This window comes from Theropithecus gelada, chromosome 15 (genome assembly GCF_003255815.1).
Source record: "Theropithecus gelada isolate Dixy chromosome 15, Tgel_1.0, whole genome shotgun sequence".
NCBI classification, from domain to species: Eukaryota; Metazoa; Chordata; class Mammalia; order Primates; family Cercopithecidae; genus Theropithecus; species Theropithecus gelada.
The window spans coordinates 7,159,093-7,184,209 of record NC_037683.1 but is presented as its reverse complement, the minus strand read 5'-3'; the positions used below and the strand labels follow the sequence as shown (position 1 = coordinate 7,184,209).

At 46.1% G+C, this 25,117-nt stretch overlaps 1 protein-coding gene across 2 annotated transcripts in view; it reads right to left on the bottom strand.

The window, feature by feature from the left end:
- Nucleotides 1-25,117, bottom strand: part of RAPGEF1 (Rap guanine nucleotide exchange factor 1) — a 159,176-nt gene that overhangs the window by 57,706 nt on the left and 76,353 nt on the right. For both annotated transcript variants that reach the window (XM_025359107.1, XM_025359106.1), the window contains exons 2-5: nt 18,235-18,374; nt 17,558-17,671; nt 10,188-10,366; nt 5,413-5,569 (exon numbers count right to left, since the gene is read on the bottom strand). In XM_025359107.1, coding sequence (XP_025214892.1) covers nt 5,413-5,569; nt 10,188-10,366; nt 17,558-17,671; nt 18,235-18,374 — 590 coding nt within the window. The remainder of the gene's footprint in view (nt 1-5,412; nt 5,570-10,187; nt 10,367-17,557; nt 17,672-18,234; nt 18,375-25,117) is intronic.

Sequence of the window (25,117 nt, the reverse complement as noted above, 5' to 3'; positions counted from 1 at the left end):
AGAATCCTGGAATGACAGACACACATGTGCAGGCAGGCGTCCGAATTCAAAGATGATGTCACGATCCCAATCATGCTCCCTACACTAGCTTGCATGGCCTAGGCTTGAAAAGAGTATAAAAGGGGGCGGGCTGCTTTTTAAATTTACCACCTATCTCCCTGCCTAGACAGAAGGTCTTTAGTCTTGACTTGCCTTAACTATCACAGAAGAGAAACCCTAAAATGTGCACATATCTAGCTACTGTGCTAACACCCTAATCTCATTGAAAGCTGACCATTTATAACTTGGCATGAGCCCAATACCTCCTACTGAAGGTAGAATTTTTTTTGAGAGGGATGTCAGACTTTTTAATTGTCCTGAGGCACAAGTTAGAAAAGACTGAAAGGCCAGGCGCGGTGGCTCACTCCTGTAATCCCAGCACTTTGGGAGGCCGAGGTGGGTGGATCACGTGTAGGTCAGGAGATCGAGAGCACGGTGAAACCTCGCCTCTACTAAAAATACAAAAAATTAGCCGAGTGCGGTGGCGGGCGCCTGTAGTCCCAGCTACTCGGGAGGCTGAGGCAGGAGAATGGCATGAACCCGGAAGGCAGAGCTTGCAGTGAGCCTAGATCGCGCCACTGCACTCCAGCCTGGGCGACAGAGCGAGACTCCGTCTCAAAGAAAAAAAAAAAAAAAAAGACTAATAAAAAGGCCAGGCGTGGTTGCTCATGCCTGTGATCCTAGCACTTTGGCAGGCCGAGATGAGTGAATCACTCGAGCCCAGGAGTTCAAAACCAGCCTGGGCAACATGGTAAAACCGTCTTTACCAAAAAAAAAAAAAAAAAAAAAAATTAGTTGGATGTGGTGGTATGCACCCATGGTCCCAGCTACTCAGGAGGCTGAGAATGGAGGATCGCTTGAATCCAGAAGGTAGAGGTTGCAGTGAGCACAGATTGTGCCATTGTTGCACTCTAGTCTGGGTGACAGAGTGAGACTGTCTTGGGGAAAAAAAAAAAAAAGACTGTAAGAGACTACTCTAGAGTCTATGTCTACAACAGTGACTGGAAACTCCCGGCTGGTCACTGAAAATCAGTTTTCAAAAGTCAAAAACGGTATTTGGAAAAGTAGCTCTCCAAATATGTAATACTTTACTTCCATGTTCATTTTATTCATATTGAAAATGATTATAGGCCGGGCGCAGTGGCTCACGTCTGTCATCCCAGCACTCTGGGGGGCCTAGGCGAGCGGATCACTGGAGGTCAGGAGTTCAGCCTGGCCAACATGGTGAAACCTTGTCTCTACTAAAGATAAAAAAATTAGCCAGGCGTGGCGGTGGGTGCCTGTAATCCCAGCTACTGTAATCTCCTGCTGAGGCAGGAGAATCACTTGAACCCTAGAGGTGGAGGTTGCAGCAAGCTGAGATCACGCCTGGGCAACAAGAGTGAGACTCCGTTAAAAAAAAAAAAAAGGAATGAATGAATGAAGGAAGGAAGGAAGGAAGGAAGGAAGGAAGGAAGGAAGGAAGGAAGGAAGGAAAGAAAGAAAATAATCACAGAGAAGGAAGGGCTTAAAGGACCTTTGACAAGTCAAAATACAGCTCTGGTGCTCAAGTAAGAGAGGAAATTAACTGGTCAAGTTGGAAAGAGGTGGGGTACTGATTTCAAAAGGTCATGCTGGGATATCTCTTTGACCTTGAGTGGCTCAGCCCCCCAACATCCAGGTGCTAGACTGGGTGTGGTTTTCAGAGAAAAACATTGAGGGTCTTTAAATTCCTCAGATTTCCATCCTTCAAGAGTCATAACCACCTCTGAGCTACAGGCTCCCGGTGGAAAAGCAGCCCCAGAACCTAACGAGGTGACAGGGGTCTATCTCTTACCTGAGATTATAAGACTACCTGGAAGAGAGCCATCATCACCGTCAAAAATGGTCACCGTGAGCCATTAGAAATGAACACTTCTCCAAGCAACACTGTTTCCCCACTGCCTCCTGGTTACCTAGTTCTTACCAGGTACTTTATATACTTTATCTTACTGAATCTCTCCTCAAATCTTCAGGGCAAATATTTTAAAACCTACTTGAAACTCAGGGAAGTAACTTGCCCAAGGTTATACAGCTTGAACAAGTGGCATTTATGTGGAGGCTTAAATGATAAATGCTACTACCCATTCAGGGACAAAACCAAAGTAATCCTGTTTTATAACACATGTTCAATCATTCAAAAAAAAAGGGGAAAGACTCCCTTGAACAACTGAATGGGTTACGTAAACAGTGGTGAGTCAGTGTAAAGCAGCGTCCAGCCCCTCCTCCAGTGGGCTGTCGACATCCTCGTGAGTGCGTTTCCCCTCTGCACCGCTCCGGCCCCTCCCAGCTGCGGGAGGCTCTCTCATGCTACCAGGGCATGGGCTTGTACGGTGTCCCAGGCCTGAAGGGTCGGCGAGAGACGCTGGAAGTCACAGCTGGCTTGTGGGTGGGAGTGCAGAGAATCCTGTCCTCCCGTGGGAGGTAGCTCGGATGACATGGTGCGCAGGAGCCGGGGAGGGGCAGCGGGTTGGGGTGGGAATCATGCCCTTGCCACTGACTCTACTGTTCCACCTGGGCCTGAGTCTCCACACCTGTGAAAGGGGTAAGGGGCAGCCATCCATGCCTACTATGGAGGGTTGTCATGAGTATAAAGTGAGGATAATGTACAAAAAGCACCCAATAAATGTTAGATGTTATTACTATTAGACAATAACAACAAATGCCAACATCATAGTGTCTTGATCACTCTCACTGCCTGTAATGACTCCAGCACGAAAAGCTCCCAGCCACAGGCAGCTCCTGTCCATCCTCCAGATGCTGGCCTGTCTCTTCCTTGGGGAAGCGTCTCTGATCACCCTGAGAAACGAAGGTCATCATACCCTTTCATCGCACCCTGTGCCATCTCCCTTGGCAGCGCTATATCACATGGGTGTGCCTTTGTGTTTATGGTCCTGTCCTCCTTAGACTTTAAGTGCCATAGGGCAGGGTCTGGGCCAGCTTTGCTCATATTCCCAATTCTCTCTCACTGCCTGGCACACAGAAGGTTCTCACTAAATGCTTCTTGAATAAATGAAACAAAACTGAATTTGTAAAGCTTCTCACCTAGAGAATCTTTGTTCTGGCTGAACTATTTTTAAAGCAATTGTGGAAAAGTTATTTGCTCCGACACTGACAGGTTCATAATCTATAGGTTTCTCTCTCTTGTTTTTTTGTCCCAGTCACTTTGAAAAATCAAGGAAATTTTTCTTTCAGACATGCCTTTCAACTAATGAAGTGGTGCTGTAATGACTCCACAGAGGAAATGTACTTGGGACTGTCACAAAGCTTTATGAGTGGAAACTCACTCTCCTCCGTTTTGGCTACTCTAACTTGTGAACATCTCATCAGAATCAATTTGATAGAAGGACACCTTAATAATGTTACCTGAAAAATAACAATTTTCAATAATAGCATTTTCAGAAGCCTGGACAGGAACAGCAGGGATGGGTGAGCCAGAGTGACTCGGGACTGCTGATAAAGCCCCAGGCCATGTCCCACTCTGCCCTGCTGAACCCAATGTGCTACTGTGAGGACCAGACAGGATAACGTACGTGCCTGTCCTCCAAATCCTGGAAAGGGCCATCGGGTCTGATCACAACAGCCACCCTGGGCTACACCCTTGAGTCTCGCTGCCCTAAGCAGACACTAGTAACTTTTTGGAATGAAGGGAACACGGGCAGGCTGGGCACAGTGGCTCATGTCTGTAATCCCAACACTTTGGGAGGCCGAGGTGGGCGGATCACCTGAGGTCAGGAGTTTGAGACCAGCCTGGCCAACATGGTGAAACCCCATCTCTACTAAAAATACAAAATTAGCTGAGTGTGGTAGCTCACACCTGTAATCCCAGCATCTCAGGAGGCTGAGGCAGGAGAATCACTTGAGCCTGGGAGGCAGAGGTTGCAGTGAGCCAAGATTGCACCACTGCACTCCAGCCTGCATGACAGAGCGAGACTCCATCTCAAAGAAAAAAAAAAAGAGAACATGGGGGAATTCAGAGGAAAATACTGATGTCATCTAGGCAAGCCCCCTTTACATGAACTCCATGACCCCAGCAGACACATCAGCTTCCCCTTAAATGCTGCTGGGGGTGGAGGGCCACCCAGATGTCCTGGCAAACACACATTTCATTCTGGAGCAATTTTCAATGCTGAGCAATGCTTTCTCAGCCTCTCTCTGTAATTTAAGCCCTTTGGGGGTCCTTATTCTACTCTCCAGAGCTGCTGGGGAATGTTAAGCCAAGGAGACAGCTTTCAGGAATTTGTTAGCCTGGTTGAGTGGGAAGGAATTTTTTTTGACCTGGGGTAAATACCTCAGCTATAATTGTGGACTGAGGGGTCCAGAAAAGAGAGGGACGCAGGTTTTTTCAAGCCAAGAGATCTGTTTACAAAGCATGCATCTAGCACCACATAATTAATAATAAATAGCAGCTAAGGCCTGACTGCTCCATATGTGCCAGGTGCTGTTCTAGAAGCATTATGTGTATTGACTAGTGTAATTTTTCCTATAACCCTGCAATGCACGATGCTATTATTATCCCCATTTTATAAATGAGTTACTTAAGGTGCAGAGCCGTTGAGTAAATTATTCAAGTTCACAGACTAGCAAGTGATGAACTTGGGATTCAAATCTATCCAGGTGCTAAGGTTGGCCCCCTTTCTACTACATTATACGGCCTCACACAACAGTGGGGTTTCCACTGTCCTGCTGCCTGCAGCCCTGGCCCTGACCCAAAGGCCCTTACCTGGTTCATGTCCAACATTCTGTCTTGCTCCCCATCCACTAGGACTTATTTTCTCTATTAGGATTTGTCCCCCTGACCCTAATTCCAGACCCTCTATGGCCTTTGCTTTCCATCTTACCTAGGATTCATAGTTTCTTACGCCGTTTCTGACTTCTCTGGATAGCAAATACACAGACCACATTATGGACGTCAAGTAAATATAGAAAGTTCCATTTCTTACTCAACTCACTCCTGCTTTTCTACCAAGAATCCTAGAAGTTCCCAGAATATGAAAAGGTAGCGCTGACATGACATGCTGGGAGCTTTGCTTAAAGTCATTGTGAAAACGATCTCCATTGCATTTTGTCTAGCTGGTAAGCATGCTCAGCCAGCACGATGCTACTACGAAGGCTCACTGAAGATTTAATGCAATGCTCAGTAAGGGCTGACTGCTCTGGGCAGCTTTTCCATAAGAGCCATTTGCACCAGTTCTGAGAGAAGTAAGTAGTTATGGGATACAGCGCACCAACACCAGAGATGCAGAAAGACATTCTAATGTTTGAAGGTTGGGAGCAAGATCTTATGTGACAAGCACCAACAGGCAGGCTGCTCTTAAGTCCCTGACGGGGACGGTCTGGAACCTGCACCGGTACCTTCACTCCATCCAGCACGGCCTTGATGACCCCCTTCACAGTCGTCACCATCTCCTTGTCTTCTGAGTTCACACCTTCCAGCATCACTTGGTCAGACCAGCGAATGAGGTTGGCGAGACTTTGGTACACTCGGCTATAGCAGGAAGAGAGGGCTGAGCTACAGGGAAGAGAAAAATGGGAAAAAAAGAAAACCTAAAGCATGACTGACCATCACTTAGCACAGAGCCAGCTTCTCGGTGACGAGGGTGTGTTTCTCCATCTTTCTTTGTGCAAAATCCACACCGCCTTTGAATAAGCAAACTTCTCCCATGAGCCCTTTTCCTTACATCCAACAAAGATTTTGTGGAGCTTTATATTCTAATCTGTGTTTCAAAATTTTTTCATTTCCAAAATGGAACATTACAAAAATTCCACCACGATAGTTAAGATGCTTTTTCGAACTTCATATCCTTCTACAAGATTCTGATCACATGTCTCGAGGAGTGCCCCATCTCCCCCTCCTTCTAGCTGCTAATCACTAGACCAGGTCCAGGGAGTGTATACTGACTGTCAGCAATTAGAATAAAATCTATTTTGGATGGGCCACAAGGAGCCGACAGGTTTGCAGGATTTTAACAGTCATGAGCTCAAAACAGGTCTGCGGTTTATTAGAACTCCTCCGTCAGGGGGCCAGCTTCATCATCCTCTGCACCATAACCATGAGACAGAGGTCAGAAGCGTACGAATGAAGACTATTTTGAGAATAGTAAATCAGGGGCGAGGGGGCCTGTGATGGTGGTGGGGATGTGAAGGTGGGAATGTAGGTGAGTGTGTGTGTGTGTGTGTGTGTGTCTGTGTGTGTCGTACCACGCTACCAGTTATACTGCGATGCCAGCGCCCACGAACAGAAGCCCTGAGTGCCTCGGTGATTGCAGAGTAGCAGCCGAATGGAGGTGTTTACATCTTTCACATATTTTTAAATAACTAATTTCCCTAGGAATTGTAGAATTATTTTTCCATTTCAAACAATTGTAACAGAGGAAGAGCAACAATATAGAAAATTTATGTGCTGAAACCTCTAGTCCAAAAAAAAAAAAAAAAAAAAAAAACAACAACAACCAAAATGATGCAGACATTTAGGAGCAAAGATGTAACTTCGAGGAAAATATATAATATTGTAAGATATGATTTAAACAGGTTCTAAAACCAAAGCCATTTAAAACAAAAATGTGAACCAAATAGTGCTTTAATGAGAAGCTCTTCAGTATCAGGTAAGGAGGAAACAATTATTGCAAGGGATCTAAAGTTTCCATTTAGCCAGGCGTTCCACTCTGCATGTTCCAACAGAAGAAAAGGGTCGAAAGCAAACTTTCTCTTTCTTTTGAAAAGAATGAAAGCAAACTTATCAAGTCCATTACAAACAAACAAACAAAATTCCCAAAGGAGCCCCGAGAAAGCCAGGATTGGGCTACTTTAGAAGATGATATGGATGGAAAGTACTTGTTGTTGGAACTACTCTCTTAGGAAAGAGGATGGAGAGGGGAAAACAAAGACCCTGCAGTCTCTCCTGGGGTTTTGGACCAGAGCTGATCTCATCCTGCAGGGGAATGTGCTTCTAACGGCTGGGCTGGACCTCGCTCTGCTTCCTGGCAAGGCCAGGTGAGGCCTCTTAACAGAAGCCTGCGGCCTTCCCGAGGTGCTGCAGGAGGATTCCACCGGAGAAAGCATCTCACTGTTACACTGCTGGTAACAGTGAGGTGAAAGAGGGGAAACACTTTTATTCACTACTTCCTTTCTGCCTGCATTGGATGCTAACGTTTCCCTGAAGGTGCTGGAAATGTCCAGCCTTCCTGTCATTAGCTTGGAAGCAGAAGATTCCTGTGTCAAGGGGCTAAGACATAAGAAAGGAAGGAGAGTTGAGGACTATAAAAATGCCATCTGAGGCCCAGCTGCTGGCTCATTTCCACCATGGAGCAAAGCCCTCTGCGTGTGACGAGTGTAACTGTTGCTCTCACATGGGCCTCCGGGTGCCTCACTCGGGAATCCTCCATTTACAGCTCATGCTAAGAGCCAGCTGCTTGTTGGAGGCCAGCTTATTACCGTCCCAGGAACTGAGGTGAGGGCGGCAAAGGGCCTGCTTGCAAGGACCCGCCTCACAGAAGAAACGGGAAAGGACCTTCCAGCTCGCAAACTGCCCTTAGGGAGGAAAGAGATAATGCAAAGCATCTAAAAGGAGCATCTGAGGAGGTATTTCCAATCACTGCGGGAGACCAAAAAACCACCTCCACTAGCCTGGAAGAATTTCAGAAGGAAAATCCCTTCAATGGGATTAGTCAGAGGACTACCAGAAAACAAACCGTATTTCATGGGTCCTTACAGCCACATCCAGGCACTTCCCATTTTCTCCTCTAAGAAATGGTTATAGACATTCAAGGTCAATTCAGAGCCACCCCTCAACAGACACAAAATACCCCCAGCCATTACCATGTGACTTGATCAATTCTTACCCAGAGTATGCAAATGACCTCCAAGCAGCGCCCTGGATCCAGGAAGCAAGACTCCTAGCAGCACCACACTCTGGGTGTGAGGGTCGAGGGGACACTATCCCAGACTCTCCCAAAGAGGCTTAGCAGGCGGCCTGAGGGCGCAGGGTGAAGTGATCACTCCCCTCTTCCCACTGTTCCCCTCTCGTCCACGCCCTAGGACGGATACCCTCTGCCCATGACTGCCCGAGTCGCTGCCCTCCCCTCCCTGGGGCACACCAGGCCCAGTGGCCTCAGTTCCTTTGCTCTTGTTCTCCTGCCCCCACTGCTAATCCAACTGCTGCTTTCCCTCAGGTCGGGTTCCGAGAACTACCCAGTTGAGGTTTCATCAGATCAAGTCCAACACCCGTGTAGCTCTCCTTTCTTCAAACTCCAACAGAGCTTCCTCTCTATACCATAAAACAAGGGCTGTATCATAGAACCGAGGGAGCTGATTTGTTTCAACTAGGCTTTAACTCTTCCAAGGCAGAGACTACCACATGAGACTAGGTCCACAAGAACATGTTCTAAAAGGGCATCCATACATCTGACTGTGGCATGATGTCGCCATTCACTTCCCGGAGCCCAGCACCGAACCCTTCTATGAGCTGAAGCTGGATTGACTCTGGGAAAGACAGAGTGAAGACAAGCATGTCCTGCTTCCTCCCCGTCACCAGCCAGTGCCAGTGAGCTTCTGGCCAGAAGACCACAATCTTCACGGTCAGCTGAAAGTCCAGGGTGGAAGCCCCAGGGCAGGGAGTTTCTTGTAAATAAAGACACTATTTGCTTTATCCCCCAGAAGAAGAAAACTATGAACTTCATTGCCAAGTTCTGAAAGCAGTTCATAAAAGCTTAGCCTCACGGGGCTAAATGAACACTAAGCCATCTTGGGGAACTGTGACAGAGAAGCATTTATCCTGAACAGGTACCATGGAAGAAAAACAAAAAATGTGCCAGCCTCTTAAGAAAAAGCTCCTGCTGGGCTTTCATTTCAGATTACATTTGGTACTGCTTTTCTTTTCACATTTAACAATAAATACAGGACAAGCTGCTAACTAACCTGTAAGAGGAAAATGCACTCCAGCAATGAAAGTATTACCCAACAAAAGCTTCCTGGGGCAAAGGCTGGCTCCATGTCCCCTGCACGGAGTGCTTGTAATTTTACGTTGCCTCAGCATCTGTTTTAAAATATGTTTAGCTTTCTCATACCAGAAGTAGGGCAAACGAACCCTTGACAAGGTTCCTAATACTACATCCCATCTGACTGGCTCTAGCCGGTGGCCAGACAGAAACTTACAGGCATCTCTGCCCGCCAGCAGGCTGGCTCCTGGCTTACCTACTGCTCCTTTAAACAGACCATTTGCCTGAGAACTTAAAGTAACCACCTCTTAGTCACAGGCTGTGCCTCCTGAATGCATGCTTGCTTGCTTTAAACCCACCAATTAAAGGTCACTGCAGGAGGCCTGTTTGGATAAGGCCCGCCCCGGACCCAATAACCCCAGTAACAGCACTGGTCCACAGGGTCCCTTCTCTCTCTCCCAGCTTGTGCTTCTTCGCCTCCCCGTGCAGCCTCCAGGCTGCTGTGTAACCCCCAAGGTCTAAGGTACTAGAAAACTCTTAGCTTGTGAGCCTGCAGTCCAGCCCCTGACAGTGAAGCCTGCGAAGAGCCTCATGCAGGTAGAGGCCCTGCTGGTGCTCTTCAGTCCGGGCCTTGGGTGATGACTGGAAACAGTAGCTTCCAGCTGACAGATAATGAAACTCAAAAAGTTTCATTCAAAACAGGCTCCCCCCACCCGCAGTGAATCCAGGCTCCAAGTCTGGGAAGTGTCCTGGCTTGACACAGTTAAGCGCTGCGTGGCCCACGCTCTAACAGGGGCTTCCCTACCTGCCTCTCTTGGCCTAATCAACTAAGCAGCTGGACACTGATAGGACTGAGTGGACATGTTAGGTGACTGAGGGCTTCAGGAGAAATGTATCCAAACCAATGTGACTACTGCCCATGAGCTAAGGCAAAGAAATGACCACAAACTTATACTGTGGCCACATCCCTAGGGATGGCAGAGGTGTGTCCCGGGCTTCAGGAGTAATAGTGACCTCAACTCTGAGATGGCATCAAGGGACAGTTGTGGAGGGATGGGTCAGGGGAAGGATGAGGGGTGATGGAGTCCTTTTCCTGACTGTTCCTAGGAACCTTGAGTTTCCAGTGCCACCAAACCAAGATGCCTCTAAGGCTTCCATTGTTCTGACACAGCCAAGGACTTCAGAGCCACTCACCTGTGCTGAATTCGAGGATCGTTCTGCACCAGGGGTAAGATGGCCTCCAGCACCTTGCTGGCTGACCCTGGAAGCATCTCCAGTACCTTCTTATCAATTGCCATTTTGTCCACAATGGTCTTAAAGTAGCGCAGGGCACTGACAACTTCCTTCTCTTTCTCCTCCAGCCAGCTCAGGTTCTGAAAGGAGACGTTCAGCATAAGGAGGAGGAGAGAGATTAAAGGGAGCTATTTTGAAAAAAATAAAGGAACATTTTCTTTAAACCAGCTTGAGATCGATAGGAATGGAAAGGCTCTTGCTACAGAAACCAAGCCAGGTCATTTTTCTAAAGGCTGTAATCAGGAGACAGAGGGTAGAGCTGAAGGAAGAAGGGGGCTTGGACCAAGAAAGCTCATTCAGAAATTTCTGAATTCCCTTTCCAGACCCTGAGGTCTTGAAAACCACTTCTCCTCCTGTCTGTCCTCATCAGCCACACTGACAGACCACCACTAACCCCATTAAGTAGAGCGAGGACTAATTTGCTGACGACTTGGAGAAGCAACAGTCAAGGCCCATATCCTCTAAATCACATCAAGAAACTCCAGGCTTTGTTTCAAAGATCTGAGGGACTGTATAAGACCAGTCCGGGGCATGAGGGGCTGAAACCCATTCCCTGAGGACTCCTCACTAGGTTCCCAGATTGTTCACCCCACTGAAGCCCCCACTCAAGGAAATGATATGCTATTCCTAAAGGTCCTGGAAGCTCCCAGAGCTAGAAGGGGCAGGAAGTCTGGGGAGAGAAGGCAGAGAAGCCAGAGCAGATGACACTGCTTCTCAAGATTCAATGACTACTCATGCAGCGGGCGCCAAGCAGCATTCATGCTCCCTCTGCTCCTGAGAGAAAGAGAAAATACAGAGCCCTGCGCTTTCCAGTGCTTAAGCCACAACCCCAAGCTTTTCTCCCTGACCGTGGGGGGCCTTGGATCCAGTTGGTGGGTCTACACACCCCTTTCGTTCTTTTCTCCAACTTTCCCTCTACTTGCCCAGATGTCAATGATCCAGGTCTCAGCTGGCTGGCAGGGGAAGGAGGCTGAGAGTAATCTACAGAAATGGAGTCTCTGAACCTGTTCTGGTTTGGGAGGTTGTCCTTTAAAAAAAAAAAAATAGTAGTCTACAGAATGGATAAATCCCAAAATGGACAGTGTACTCAAGTAGTCAATTACATGTCTAGTGCAAATTAAGAGGGGCGTGTATGAGGCAAACAGCCACCTGCAGGATCCCAGAAGTCTAGAGGATGTAAATAAAAACAACTGAGGGCAACAAGATAATTTCTAGAAAAAGGTGATTTAAACAATATAAATATACAAACAAATGGTAGAAATTAATAAAAAGTGCTTATGATTCTGAACACTAGCTCTTTTCTTCTAAAATAGTGCAGACTGGCCAGGTGAGGTGGCTCACACCTATAATCCCAGCACTTTGGGAGGCCAAGGCGGGCGGATCACTTCAGCCCAGGAGTCAAGACCAGCCTGGGCAACATAGTGAGACACCCTCTCAATTAAAAAAATAAAACAAAGTTTAAAAAAAGGTGCAGAATATCATTTTAAATATAAAACAGTTCAATAGTGGAGGCTTTTATTTCACGGGAATGTCAAAAGAAAAATCTATACATGGCTACTTTTAGTCAGACAATGTGCAAAAGACCGGGTCATTTCTTCCATCCAGTCTTTCCCAGAAGGTGTCCCACAGACCGGAAGACACAATTCTCCGCTGGTGGCGGAAGTGCCCCCTCCTCATCCCCATCCCTGGGTCCTGCACCCTGGCTTTATTCTTCTCTTTTCACTACCTGACAGATTTGTTTATGGTCTGTTTCCAAGAGGCTGGGCGCTTGCTTTTCCACCTTGTGGACCAGAGCTCTCTGCTTCATGTCATCTGCCCGGGGCAGGGAGGAACCTGAGTGTGAAGGAGTCGCAGTGCCGACAGACCTCAAATGTGCCTAAGGCCACGGTCAGCCAGGCAAGAAGAGGACTATGACAGTAACACTACCACCTTAGCACATCAGAAAGTGTTAGAGACCACCAATGATGAAACTTGGTGAGGAACACGAAACATTTTAAGAAAATGTGTCATCAGGTTTGCTGGGGAGAAAGTGGCTAATCTGAAGATGGGAGGCACTCGAAAGCGGCAACGCATTTCAGAGCAGAGAGTTTTTCTGCCATTGCGGAGAGATCAAATCAGCCGTTTGAGTCAGGCTGCTTGGCCGGGCGCGGTGCCTCAAGCCTGTAATCCCAGCACTTTGGGAGGCCGAGACGGGCGGATCACGAGGTCAGGAGATCGAGACCATCCTGGCTAACCCGGTGAAACCCCGTCTCTACTAAAAAATACAAAAAACTAGCCGGGTGATGTGGCGGGCGCCTGTAGTCCCAGCTACTCGGGATGCTGAGGCAGGAGAATGGCGTAAACCCGGAGGCGGAGCTTGCAGTGAGCTGAGATCTGGCCACTGCACTCCAGCCTGGGTGGCAGAGCATGACTCCGTCTCAAAAAAAAAAAAAAAAGAAAAGTCGCCAGGGCGAGCATTATGCGAGGCACACCCAGCCTGACCAAAGCTCTGGGTGGCAGACCCACCAGAGGCGGAGCTTGCAGTGAGCTGAGATCTGGCCACTGCACTCCAGCTCTGGGTGGCAGAGCATGACTCCATCTCAAAAAAAAAAAAAAGGGTCAGGCTGCCCTGGGCTCCTCCTAAAGGAGCCAACAATGTAATGTAGTACAGCCAGGCTGCCTCCAAGAACTCAGATTCCATTCCCAGAATTAATGGCCTCTGAGTGTTGTACATTCTCCAGCCTTTCAGCTGTCAAGCTGGGGCTCCTTGTGAATGCAGCTGGCAGTGAGAGTTCACAGCTACACACCCACATCCAGCACTGGTTCGGACTGGGGACTCCATGCGTTGGCTTTGCTGAAGGTGCCTCGTTGCATAACCTGAGGGCAGGTGCGTTCACCTGTGCACCCCTCCTGCTGTGAGGGATGGGTTGCCATCATTGGTCCACATAAGCCTGGAAACTAAATCAGGCTGTCCGTGTCTGGGGATGGCTTAGAGATAAGGCCAACTACTGGGCTTCGGGCTTGTCATGCACTAAATGGGGAGAATAACATCTGCCCCGTGTAACTAAAGAGGTGACTGTAGCGGACTGAATGAGAATGCATATGGAAGTGGTTCACAACATTTAACAGGCACTATACCAACACCAGAGACCATATACCTGCCAGTAATAAAGCAGAGAAAGAGGGCCTAGGATGGGAACATCTGAAAGGGAAGAAACAGGCCAGATCGTAGCTGCCATTCATCGGGGACATGGAGGCACCCACTGTGCTATGGATTTTATATAGGCTATTTTGTTTGAAGGTTACAACCACCCTGTGAAGTGGATACTATTATTTCACAGGTGGGGAAACTGAGGCTTGGTGGGGTGTGGGGGAGATTAAGCAACTTGCCCAAGGCCACACAGCTGTAGTGACAGATACGGAATTTGAACTTGGTCTGTCTGAGTTCAGAGCCTGGAGAGATGGAGAGGAGAAGAAAGACCAGATCAGAAATGTGCTGAAGTTAAAAGGTTGACTTGAGATCCCCTGGTCTAAAGATCTCATTTAATAAACGAGTAAACTAAGACCCAGATGGCAGAGGTGGACAGAAAACCCCCATCGCCTTTCCTGCCCCGTGGGTCATATTCATTCCTGACGCCCAGGCTGTGGCTCCACAGCCATGTGCCGTCACAGGAGACGGCAGGGAAGAGGGTGAGGAACACTGGCCCTCCTCTCCAGATACTTCTCTCCCCACAGCTGTGCTGCATCCGGGACACCCCAACTTGCCCTGTCACTCCTTGTCCCATCTGCAGCCCTGGTGCCTCCCCTCTCCACAGCAACGCAAGCCTCATTTCCACACTATAGGACAGTGTACCCGGAAAATGTGGGTTAAGCTGGGGAGTGAGGGGAGGGCAAGTCACAATCAGTATAACAAAAAACTAGAATTGTAGGATTTTAAAAAAAATGGCAAAGCAACATCATGCTTCTCCATTAGCCCAGGACAGTGAGGCCTAGGAAGAAGACATGGCTAACACAGACATTGGTTACAATGAGAGCACCAAATCACCACCTGCCACCAGACTGTCCGGCAGCAGCAGCTCCCTGCTTCTATTTCATCATAAGATCTGAAGAGCTGAAGGGGAAGGGCTTTCAGGAATCCACCCAAGAGCCCTGGGATTCAACTTCTGTCCAAATGCCCTCAGAGATGGGGCACTCACACCTCCCAGGACCCCTTGCTCACTGCTCATTGTAATTATACCTTTGGACCCCTAGTATGTGGCTAAACTTCCTCTACTACTTTAGCACTGCAGCTTACTGCTAGACTTGTTAAAAGGTTGCAAAAAAGTTTAGAAGTTCATCACAATGTACTTTGAACTTTAAAATTCACTAAGAAGATGCAAGAGACTGCTAATATGGAATCAGTCTGGGAAGACAACAGAATATAGTGAGAAAAACAGATTTTGATGAAGGAAAATGTGCACCGGGGCCAACACTGTCTGCACAGTGGGAATAGTAAAAGCTTCCCCACACAATTATGGTGAGGAGTAAATAAGACAGCGTGTCTGAAACCACCCAGGACAGGGCTGGGGCAAGGAGGAGCCCTTGAGAAGTGGCAGAGAATCTGAAAATGTACTTTCATCTCCCTGCACTTCCATTTCCCTCGTATCTGAGCAGGGAAAGCCATGTATACGACCTGAAGTAAAATAAAAATGTATGTAATCGCTCCCTAAGTGGTAAGAGAGCTAATGAATGATCAACGAGGGCAGCAGATGACAGACCCACTGCAAGGTTTCTTGGACATAATCCTCTAAGTCCACATACTCTGGTAGGCTTCTCAACGCTTCTGGTTCTGTCCATGGGCCTCCACAAAGCAACAGGTTTGCATTTACTTGTCCCATGCAGGTGGCTTGGGACAGAGCACAGTCATCCAGCCCTTCCTAATGGGCAATGACGAAAAAGGGGATAACATTCCTTCTTGGGTGAAGATTGCACCTATAGCTCCTTGCTACAGAACAGATTTCTCTTGGCACTACTGACATTTTGGGGCAAAGAATTCTTTGTTGTATGTGGGGGCTGTCCTGTCCGGTGTATTGTAGGTTGTTTAGCAGCTTCCCAACCCCTACCCACTAGAAGCCAATAACATCTGCTTTGCCTTCCTATGGCAACAACCAAAAATGTCTCCAGACGTTGCCAAATGTCTCTTGGGGTTTACAGGCACCCCACTAAATGAGGGATATACTTTAGCACTGAATTTTTCTCCATGATCTCTCTTGGAAAAATGAACAAAGGGGAAAATCCCGGCCGGGTGCAGTGGCTCATGCCTGTAATCCCAGCACTTTGAGAGGATGAGGTGGGCAGATCACTTGAGGTCAGGAGTTTGAAACCAGCCTGGCCAACATGGCAAAACCCCGTCTCTACTAAAAATACAAAAATTAGCCAGGAGTGGTAGAGGACGCCTGCAGTCCCAGCTACACGGGAGGCTGAGGTGGGAGAACTGCTTGAGCCTGGGAGGCGGAGACTGCAGTGAGCCAAGATTGCTCCACTGCACTCCAGCCTGGGCGACAGAGACTCTTGTCTCAAAACAAACAAACAAAAAACAACAAAAACAACAACAACAAAAAGCAGGGAAATTCCAGGAATTGAGTGGCTGAACAGTTTCATAGCAGAGTTCACTAGCAGAATAACGTTGTTAGTAAGTGAATCATTTTACTCTGACTGCCTGGACTAGTGTTGGATGACAATTACACTCTACGTGTAGTTAATACTAACTCGGCTACAAGAGGTTACTAAACAGGTTGTAATAAAAAATAACTGTGGCACAGACCAAATCTACTGTATTATTCTTCAATCTGGAATTTAGATCAATCTGGCAAACACTGACTGTTTCCCTCTTGCTTGTCAGCCACCTTTTGTTCAAAGAGGGGGCAAGAAAAACTATTTTTCAACAAAAGACTATTTTTAAAACCTTTATTTTCCTCCACTTTTAACTAAAATTTTAAGATATTCTGCTGGTCAACATAAAAACCAAAAAATAGATGAATTGCAAAATTCAAGAATTATGTATTTAAATAACAGGCTAGCTTGCACCAGCTGCATTAAACTGATGGCTGTGACTGTAGTTCTGCTACATAGAAATTATACTTTGGATAAGCCCTAAAGGATTAATAATATCTGTCTACAAGGTTTGTTTTATTTTACATTACTCAGTTTAGTTTTATTTATTTATTTTTTGGAGACAGAGTCTCACTCTGTTACCCAGGCTGAAGAGCAGTGACACGATCTCGGCTCACTGCAACCTCCGCCGCCCGGGTTCAAATGATCAAATGATTCTCCTGCCTCAGCCTCCCAAGTAGCTGGGATTACAGGCGCCTGCCACTATGCTTCGCTTATATATATATATATATATTTTTTGTATTTTTAGTAGAGAGGGAGTTTCGTCATGTTGGCCAGGCTGGTCTTGAACTCGTGACCTCAAGTGATCCACCTGCCTCAGCCTCCCAAAGTGCTGGAATTACAGGTGTGAACCAGTGTGCCCAGCCTAGTTTTATTTTTATGTAATGAGTCAGGATTAATATTTAAATTCACGAGATATTAAAAATTCTGTCTTTCATAAAGAGGAAATGTAGCATCTCGAGAATTCAGACTCTGACGTCAGACAGCCTGCATTCAAATCTTGACTTCGCCAACATTTTGCTGTGTGACTTTGACTAAATGCTTAATATTTCTATAGATCCAGTTTCCTTTTTGGCAAAATAAGTTTCCATACATCAGGGTTGCTATGAAGATAAGTAAGAGGACACATGTAAAGCACTCAGCACTGGGCCAAGAAAAGGCTCCATAAATGTTAGGGACACAGGTGTCTGTGGCTCTGAGAGCACTTGGTCATGCGGCGGTCTCACTGCACTCCACCAGCCTTGTGAGATGGCTAAGAAAGCACTCGAAGGCTTCAGAAGCCTCTTCCCTTCTAAACTATTCAGATCATCTTAGCAATTCAAGGAACAGCTGGTCTTGAGAGATGAGACTCGCCCACATCCCCCGGAACCCGTTGGACCCAAGCAGCACACCCAAACCAACCCCAGAAAGAATCCCTGAGCTTCTGCCACAAAGCTCTCTCCAAAGATCATGGGACCTTGCATAAACTCTCACTTTTATCCAAGGTCCCTTGGACTCTTCCTGAACAATTCAACCCACAGTCACCACCCAGTTGAACATAATAATAGTGCAATAGATTTTTTTTCCATCCCCAAAACCATGGACCAGGATTCTGCAGTAGAAGGCAAGGCAAACCCAATTGTTCTTAATGTTACACTGACCTTCTGCCTTTGAGACCTGGAAGCCACAGCACTGGTGGACATAAATTCTACTGCCTGCTGCTCCAGATCCAAGGGGAGAGGGTAGCCCTCTGGTAGAAATCTGTCTGTTGCCTCCTGGAAGAGAGGAAACCTGGATTCCTACAGAGCTTGAAATGGCTGTTTGAGGCTGAAGGGAGGGGTTGATGAAAGTCAATAGCTGTTTCAACATATTTGGCTTGACTGGCCCTGCTGAGGCCACTAACTCTTGAGGACATCTTTGGCTGGTTCTCAAGGGGTTTGCATGTTTCAGAGCACAGGCCCTAAAGCCGAATGACGGATGTTCTGGACATCACAAAGTTCCCTGTGTTTGAGTGTGCGCAAGGCAACGTAGGGAACTGCAGGGCAGGGAGGCAGCAGCCTGGGGTGTGGACATATGCTGAGCTGTTTTAAATGCCCAGAGGATGACACAGCTGGAAAAGGAGAACTGTCCTAGCCAACTGAGCTTGGCTAACATGGCAAACACTCACCATCCTAATGGTTCTTATTTTATAAGGACACCAAATGTCCCGCCCATGGAATGCTACAAAGTAGGTATGAATCACTGAAAGCTGAATCCCCAGGGAGGGAACATACAAATCGCACAAACTCATACTGCTTGAAGCAGGTGAGGCCAGGAGAAACACCTAGAGTCAGCTTACTTTGTTCACAGGTTTCTCTGGAATCTTTACGGACACCTCAGCTGGTTTTCCCTTCTTTGATGGCGTTCTCTTGATTTTGGGTGAGTGGAATTTGTCCATCAGCTTCATGGTGAAGGAAGAGAGATGAGAACGCTGAGAGTCTGAAAACAAAGAGGGTACTGACTGTTAGATGGGAGTGAGAAGAAGCGACGGTTCATTGACCTTTTGTGGAAATGAGCAATGTCCCCAAACCCATCTTTTTTCTTGGCTGTTGAGAGTTTCAAAGGACATGAGGTATGGATCCATTACAAAACATTTCTGCTTACATGCTTCAGTTTTTGCAATTTTCACCAAGGAATTGTGGAAATCAAAGGCAGTCCAAATAAATACGGAAAAAGAACTTGCAAATATTCCCAAGTGTCCATAGAGAGTTTGTGTGATGATCTAACTAACATCCAAGGGACCTGGCTAAGAAGAAAGAACACCCAGTCAAATCACAGATGTGTAGGAGGTGGGAAGTGGAAAGGAAGGCCCTTTCGAATCCACCTCTTCACTCTTTAGGAAACTGCAACAAGTGACAGGTGCAAGGCTCTGGAGTTGGCAGCAGTGACTGAATGAGAAGTAAGGTGTTCAACACCCTCTGGGCCATGGTGAAAGACTGAAGGACTTGCCCCAAAGATCAGGAATTAAGACTAGGACATCTGTTCTCGCCACTCCTATCTGACATTGAACTGGATCAGACCTAAATGTAAGAGTTACAACTGTAAACCTCTCAGGAAAAAAACAGGAGTTTTTGTGACCTTGAAGTTGACCATGTTTTCTTAGATACAAAACCAAAAGCACAAGCAACAAAATTAAAACATAGAAAATTGGACTGCAAATACTACTACTAAGAAAGTGAACAAACCCACAGGATGAAAGAAAATACAGTCATGTATTGCTCAAGGACAGGAATGAGTTCTGAGAAATGCACCATTAGGCGACTTCGTTGTGCAAATGTCATAGAGTATATTCAAATGAACCTTGATGGGATAGCCTACTGCACACCTAGGCTATATGGAGTAATACCCATTGCTCCGAGACCACACACCTGTAGAGCACGGTACTGTACTGAGTACCGCAGGCAACTGCAATACAATGGTATTTGTGTTTCCAACCATATCTAAATGTAGGAAAGGTACTGTAAATGGTATAAAAGATTAAAAATTCCACCTGTGAGGGGCACTATCATGAATGGAGGCTGCAGGCCTAGAAATTGCTCTGAGTGAATCAGGGAGTAAATGTGAAGGTCTAGGACACTCCTGTACACCAGGATAAACTTTAACATTTAACCTACACTAAATTTATTTTTAAAATGTTCTTTCGTCAATAAGTTAACCTTAGCTTACTGTAACTTTACTTTATAAACTTTTAATTAAAAAATTTTTATTCTTTTGTAATAGCTTAAAATATAAACATAGTAGAGCTGTACAAAGTATTCTTCTTTTGTTTTTTTGAGATGGGGTCTCACTCTTTTGCTAAGACTAGAGTGCAGTGATGTGATCACGGCTCACTGCAGCCTGGAATTCCTGGGCTCAGACATCTTCCTGCCTCAGCCTCTCGAGTGGCTAGGATGATAGGCAAGTGCTGCTACAACGCCTGGCTCATTTTTAAACTTTTTGTAGTGATGAAGTCTCACTATGTTGCCCAGGTTGGCAAAAATATTTTCTTTCTTTATATTCTTATTCTTTAAGCTTTTTTCTATTTAAAAAATTATTATTTTTTTTTACTTTTAAAACTCTTCATTAAAGACAAAGAGAGACACACATTAATCAGCCTAGGTCTACAGGGGCAGGATCATCAGTATCACTATCTTCCACCTCCCCATCTTGTCCCACTGGAAGGTCTTCAGAGTGATAACATGCATGAAGCTGTCATCTCCTATGGTAACAATGCCTTCTTTTATAACACCTCCCGAAGGATCTGCCCGAGGCTGTTTTACAGTTAATATTTTGTTTTTAGTAAGCAGAAGCATACTCTCAAATAATGATAAAAAGTACAGCAAATCCATAAACCAGTAACATAGTCATTTATTATCATTATCAAGTACTATGTACTGTACATAACCATATGCGCTATGCATTTACACCAGCATCACCATAAACACGTGAGTAATGCACTGTGTTGGATGTTACGATGGCTACATCAGGCGAGGCGACAGGAATTTTTCAGCTCTATGATAATCTTATGGGACCACAAGATTATAATGTGGTCTGCCTTATATGTGGTCTGTCACTAACTGAAATGTCGTTATGCAGAGCATGACTGTATTTGAAAATCTTATGAACCTTAGCATCATCAGGGGCTTGGTTCCAGGATCCCCTTCAGGGATCAAAATTCACGATGCTCAAGTCCCTTATATAAAACAACGGAATATTTGTGTATGACGCACACACATCCTCCACATGCTTCAAATCATCTCTAGATTACTTATGATACCTAATACAATATAAACGTTATGTAAATAGTTATACTTTATTTTAAAATTTGCATTATTGTACTGTTATTTTTACTGTTTTTCCCTGCATATTTTTGAACCATGAAAACGGCTGAATCAGAGGCTGCAGAACCCATGGGTATGGAGGGCCAGCTATACCTGATAAGGGACTTGCATACAGAAAACATTAAAAAATTCTTACAGCTCTAGAATAAAAGGCATATAACCCAATGTAAAATGGGCAAAGAATTGGAGCAGACATTCTCCAAAGAAGATATACAAATTGGCAATAAGCACATGGAAAGACGGTCAACATAATTAGCCATTAAGGAAATGTAACGCTTCATGCACACTAGATCTAATAAAAAAGACAGTATCAAGTGTTGGTGAGGACTGGAGAACTGAAAGCTCCACACATTGCTGGTAGGAATGTAACATGGTTTCCCTGCTTTGGAAAATGTCACGCAGTTTCTCACAAGATCACAGAGTTGACATGTGACCCAGAAATTCCACTCCTGGGCACATTTGCGAGAGAAATGAAAGCCTAAATCCATGTGACTTGTACAGGTAAGTCAAAGGAAAGTTCACAGCAACATTATTCATAATAGCCAAAGGTGGGAAAAACTCAAATGTCCACATGTTTGTGAATGACTAAATAAAATGTATTATATTCCATACAATGGAATATTATTTGGCAATAAAAAGAAATTAAGCACTGATCAGCTATAACACAGTTGAACCTTGAAAACATTATCTAAGCTAAAGCAGTCAGCCACAGAAGACCATGTATTGTATGGTTCCATTCATTTGAAATGTCCAGAATAGGCAAATCCATAGAGACAGAAAGTAGACTGGTGGTTGCCTAAGACTGGATGGGGCCGAGAGATGGAGAGGGCTGCTGTAATCAGTATGGAGTTTTTTCTCCTGGTGTACGAAAGTATTCTAAAATTAGAATCTGGTGATGGTTGTAGGCCCAGTGAATTACAAGGAAAAAAAAAAAAAAAAGAACTGTACCCTTTTTGAATGAATTGTATGATATGTGAATTAAATATCAATAAAGCTATTTTTTTTAAAAAAGCCCACTGGCAGTCTTCCTTCATCTCAGCATTATTACAACCTGTTCCAGTGTCTGAAAACATCTTATTAATTGATTTATTTACACCTGTCTCCTCACAAGAATGCAAGTTTGGATGGGCGCGGTGGTTCATGCCTGTAATTCCAGCACTTTGGGAGGCTGGGGCGGGAGGATCACTTGAGCCCAGGAGTTGGAGCCTAGGCAATAGAGTGAGACTTTGTCTACCTATTAGCTGGGCATGGTGGTGCACCTACAAAATATTAGCTGGGCATGGTGGTGCACACCTGTAGTCCCAGCTACTCAGGAGGCTGAGGTGGGAGGACTGCTTGAGCCCAGGAGTTAGAGGCTACAGTGAGCACTGCACTCCAGCCTGGGCAACAGAGCGAGACCCTGCCTCAAAAAAAATTAAGGCTCGGGGGACAAGTTCCCTGAGGACTGCACCTGTCTTGTTCATGACTGTTTTCCCAGCGCTGACATGGTAGTTGGTCCACAGAAGATAATCAGTAAACACACATTCAACAAATGAAGAAATCAACCAACAACAAAAATATCCCAGGAAGAAGACTGCTTCTTTAGTAATAGCAGAAAATACTTGAAATTGGCTGAAAATTAAGGAAGAAAACCCTGTGCTACGCAATGGAAAAATAAATACCTGTAGTTTTAAAAATAAAAAGAACTCCCTCTGTCAAGTTTTTCCAGCAATTTAGTACAACCAAACAAAACAAAACAACCCTCTGAATAAACAGCACAGCACCTTGCACTACACAGCTCTCACGGTGTCTACTATTGCTGCACGTGACTTAACAAGGCCGAAGTTCAATTCCTTTGTTAAAGACCTTCCAGGTGGCCAGGCAGGATCAGATAAACTATCTACACTTTGCAAATTACCTAGGCACACACGGTGCTCTGGACCAAAAGAAAAGCCAGGGCCTGACCCGCATTCACATGTGGTCAAACCAAACAGCTTCACAGCTGTGTGCTGGCCAGAGCTGCAGAAAGCCCTTCTTAGTCCCCAGATGGGAACATAAGTCAACAGGAAGCTGCTGCACCTGGCTAGCTCACCTGGAACAGCTCAACAGGGTCAGGAGGCTCTCAACACCAGCCCTCATATGTTAGCAGTCATCCCTGGCATTCAAGTGAACTGGGATGGTGCCACTTGTCCCGCTCCCCTCTGTCCTGCCTCTTCTCTCTCTCTCACCCAAGCAGGGTGGATCCCATTTACAGTTTATAATTCCTTCTTTATACTTCAACATGGATGTGAACAGTCTAATCCTTCATGTGATGCTTAAGAGGGTGTGCACTGTTAGCTGGGCCTGTTGGTACATGCTGGCAGTCCCAGCTACGTGGGAGGCTGAGGCAGGAGGATTGCTTGAGTCCAGGATTTTAGCACTGTAGTATGCTATCATCGTGCCGATGAACAGCCACTGGACGCTAGCCTGGGCAACATAGCAAGAACCCATCTCTTTTAAAGGGGGGTATGCACTGGAGTCAGAATGCTTGCATTAAAATACTTAGATATCATCTCTAAATCTTTCCCTTTTTTGTCTGGAAAATGAGTGAGATAACATCATATTTCTTGAGATGGCTGATGTGATGTGATGTGATGTAGATTAAATGAGATATTTACTGTGGATAATGCAATAAGGTATTTCACAAAATGCCTGACACATGGCACCTGCTCAACACAAGGAGCGTGGATGCATAGCAAGGTCGATAGATTCTGAATTCTTATTTCCCAACTGCTTCCAGATCTTCATCCAGTTAATCGGCAACACTGAACATTTAACTCACTATCCTAAGTAAATGAGGACCTTATAAATGCCCACTTTTCTCTTCCTTTGGCACTGAACCAGAAGTCTCAATCTGGCCTTTAGCCTATTAGTCTATTTCCCTCTTTGGTTTAACCTGCCTCCCTGCATATGGATCCTATTGCTGTCCCTACCCCATGTCTTCTGAGGACGGCCCCACGGCGTCCCTAAAAGACACAGCCTCTTCCCTCACCAGGCAAGTTTCCAAGTCAGATGGGCTGTCAGAGCAGTTTCCTAATCCATGCGACTTCTACCCTGTTAAGTAAGACTGAAAGCAGGGAAAACAGACACAAATGGAGAAGTCTGGGCAGGATGCATGGGTTCTCTGGTGGTCAAAGATCTTCAGGCTGGGTGAGCCAACTTCCGCTTTCTCCACCGTCTACTGCCCTGAGTTGCTGTTCAGGCAGGCATGGGGCTGAGGAGGTGGGAAGATTCACAACTACGCCATCATGACCAGGGCGGAACTGGGGTTGACAAGTGAGGTGTGGCGTTCGATCACCAAAAACCCTCTCAGGTTCCAGCAAGGGCAGGGACCAACCAAGTGCACCTCTGCCCATGAGCTGTTGACAGAACTCAGGGGGGCTATTATTGCACTCACAATTCTCGTCTGCTTTGGGCACAGCTGGGAAACCATGTCAGCACCTAAAGATAGTGCAATGCCTACCAATAAATCTCCCTCTTCAGGGTATCTGCCTCGGAACAGTCAGCTCTAGCACAAGAAGTCATAAATCAGGCAGAGAGGAGAGATTCTTTCAAATGACAACCAACCTTCTCAACGCTGGAAATCGAGGACAGCACTAACTAGGACAGTATGCTTGTCACATTCTTCCTGAAACCTGGGGTTTGCAGCACAGGCTTCAGGTGATTTTCAAGGTCATTCACACTATGCCTTTGAGCGCTGAGGAGGTACTATAATGCCTTGCAACAGCAGGGTGGGGAGGAAATGACAGGTGCCCTCGCATGAACACTGCTGCGAGGGCAATCTTGCCAACGGCTCCAGACAGACGGACAGACAGACAGGCACTCTCCCTGCCCCTGTCTCATGCATGTCAATCATCTGGGATGGAGGGCGACGTGAAGGGAGTGCTCCCACATGACTGCTGCATCTCAGGCAGTGCCACTGACCACTCTCTTGCTATTTCCCTGCTTTTCACACTTAGGAAGTTACACTGTCGATTTTGTATATGCCTCTTTTTAGTAATTTGCTAGAACTGAAGTTAAAACAAAAAATTTAAAGATTTTATACAAATATATACATACAAGTTATACAGAATGAATCAAATCCAGGCACCCACCATCTGGCCTATCAAACAGAACCTTCTGTAGCGATGGAGGCAGCCGGTACCTGAACTGTCTAACATGACAGGCACTAGTGGCTACTGAGGCCTGCTTGTGGCTGCTGTGGCTGAGGCACTGAACTGTGAGTTAACTGTGTAATTTAAACAGCCCCTGGGGCTGGTGACTGGCACACTGGATGGTGCAGCTCGAGAAGCAGATGGATTCCACTGGTGCCGCCACGTGCTCCTCTGCAGCCACGCCTCTTCC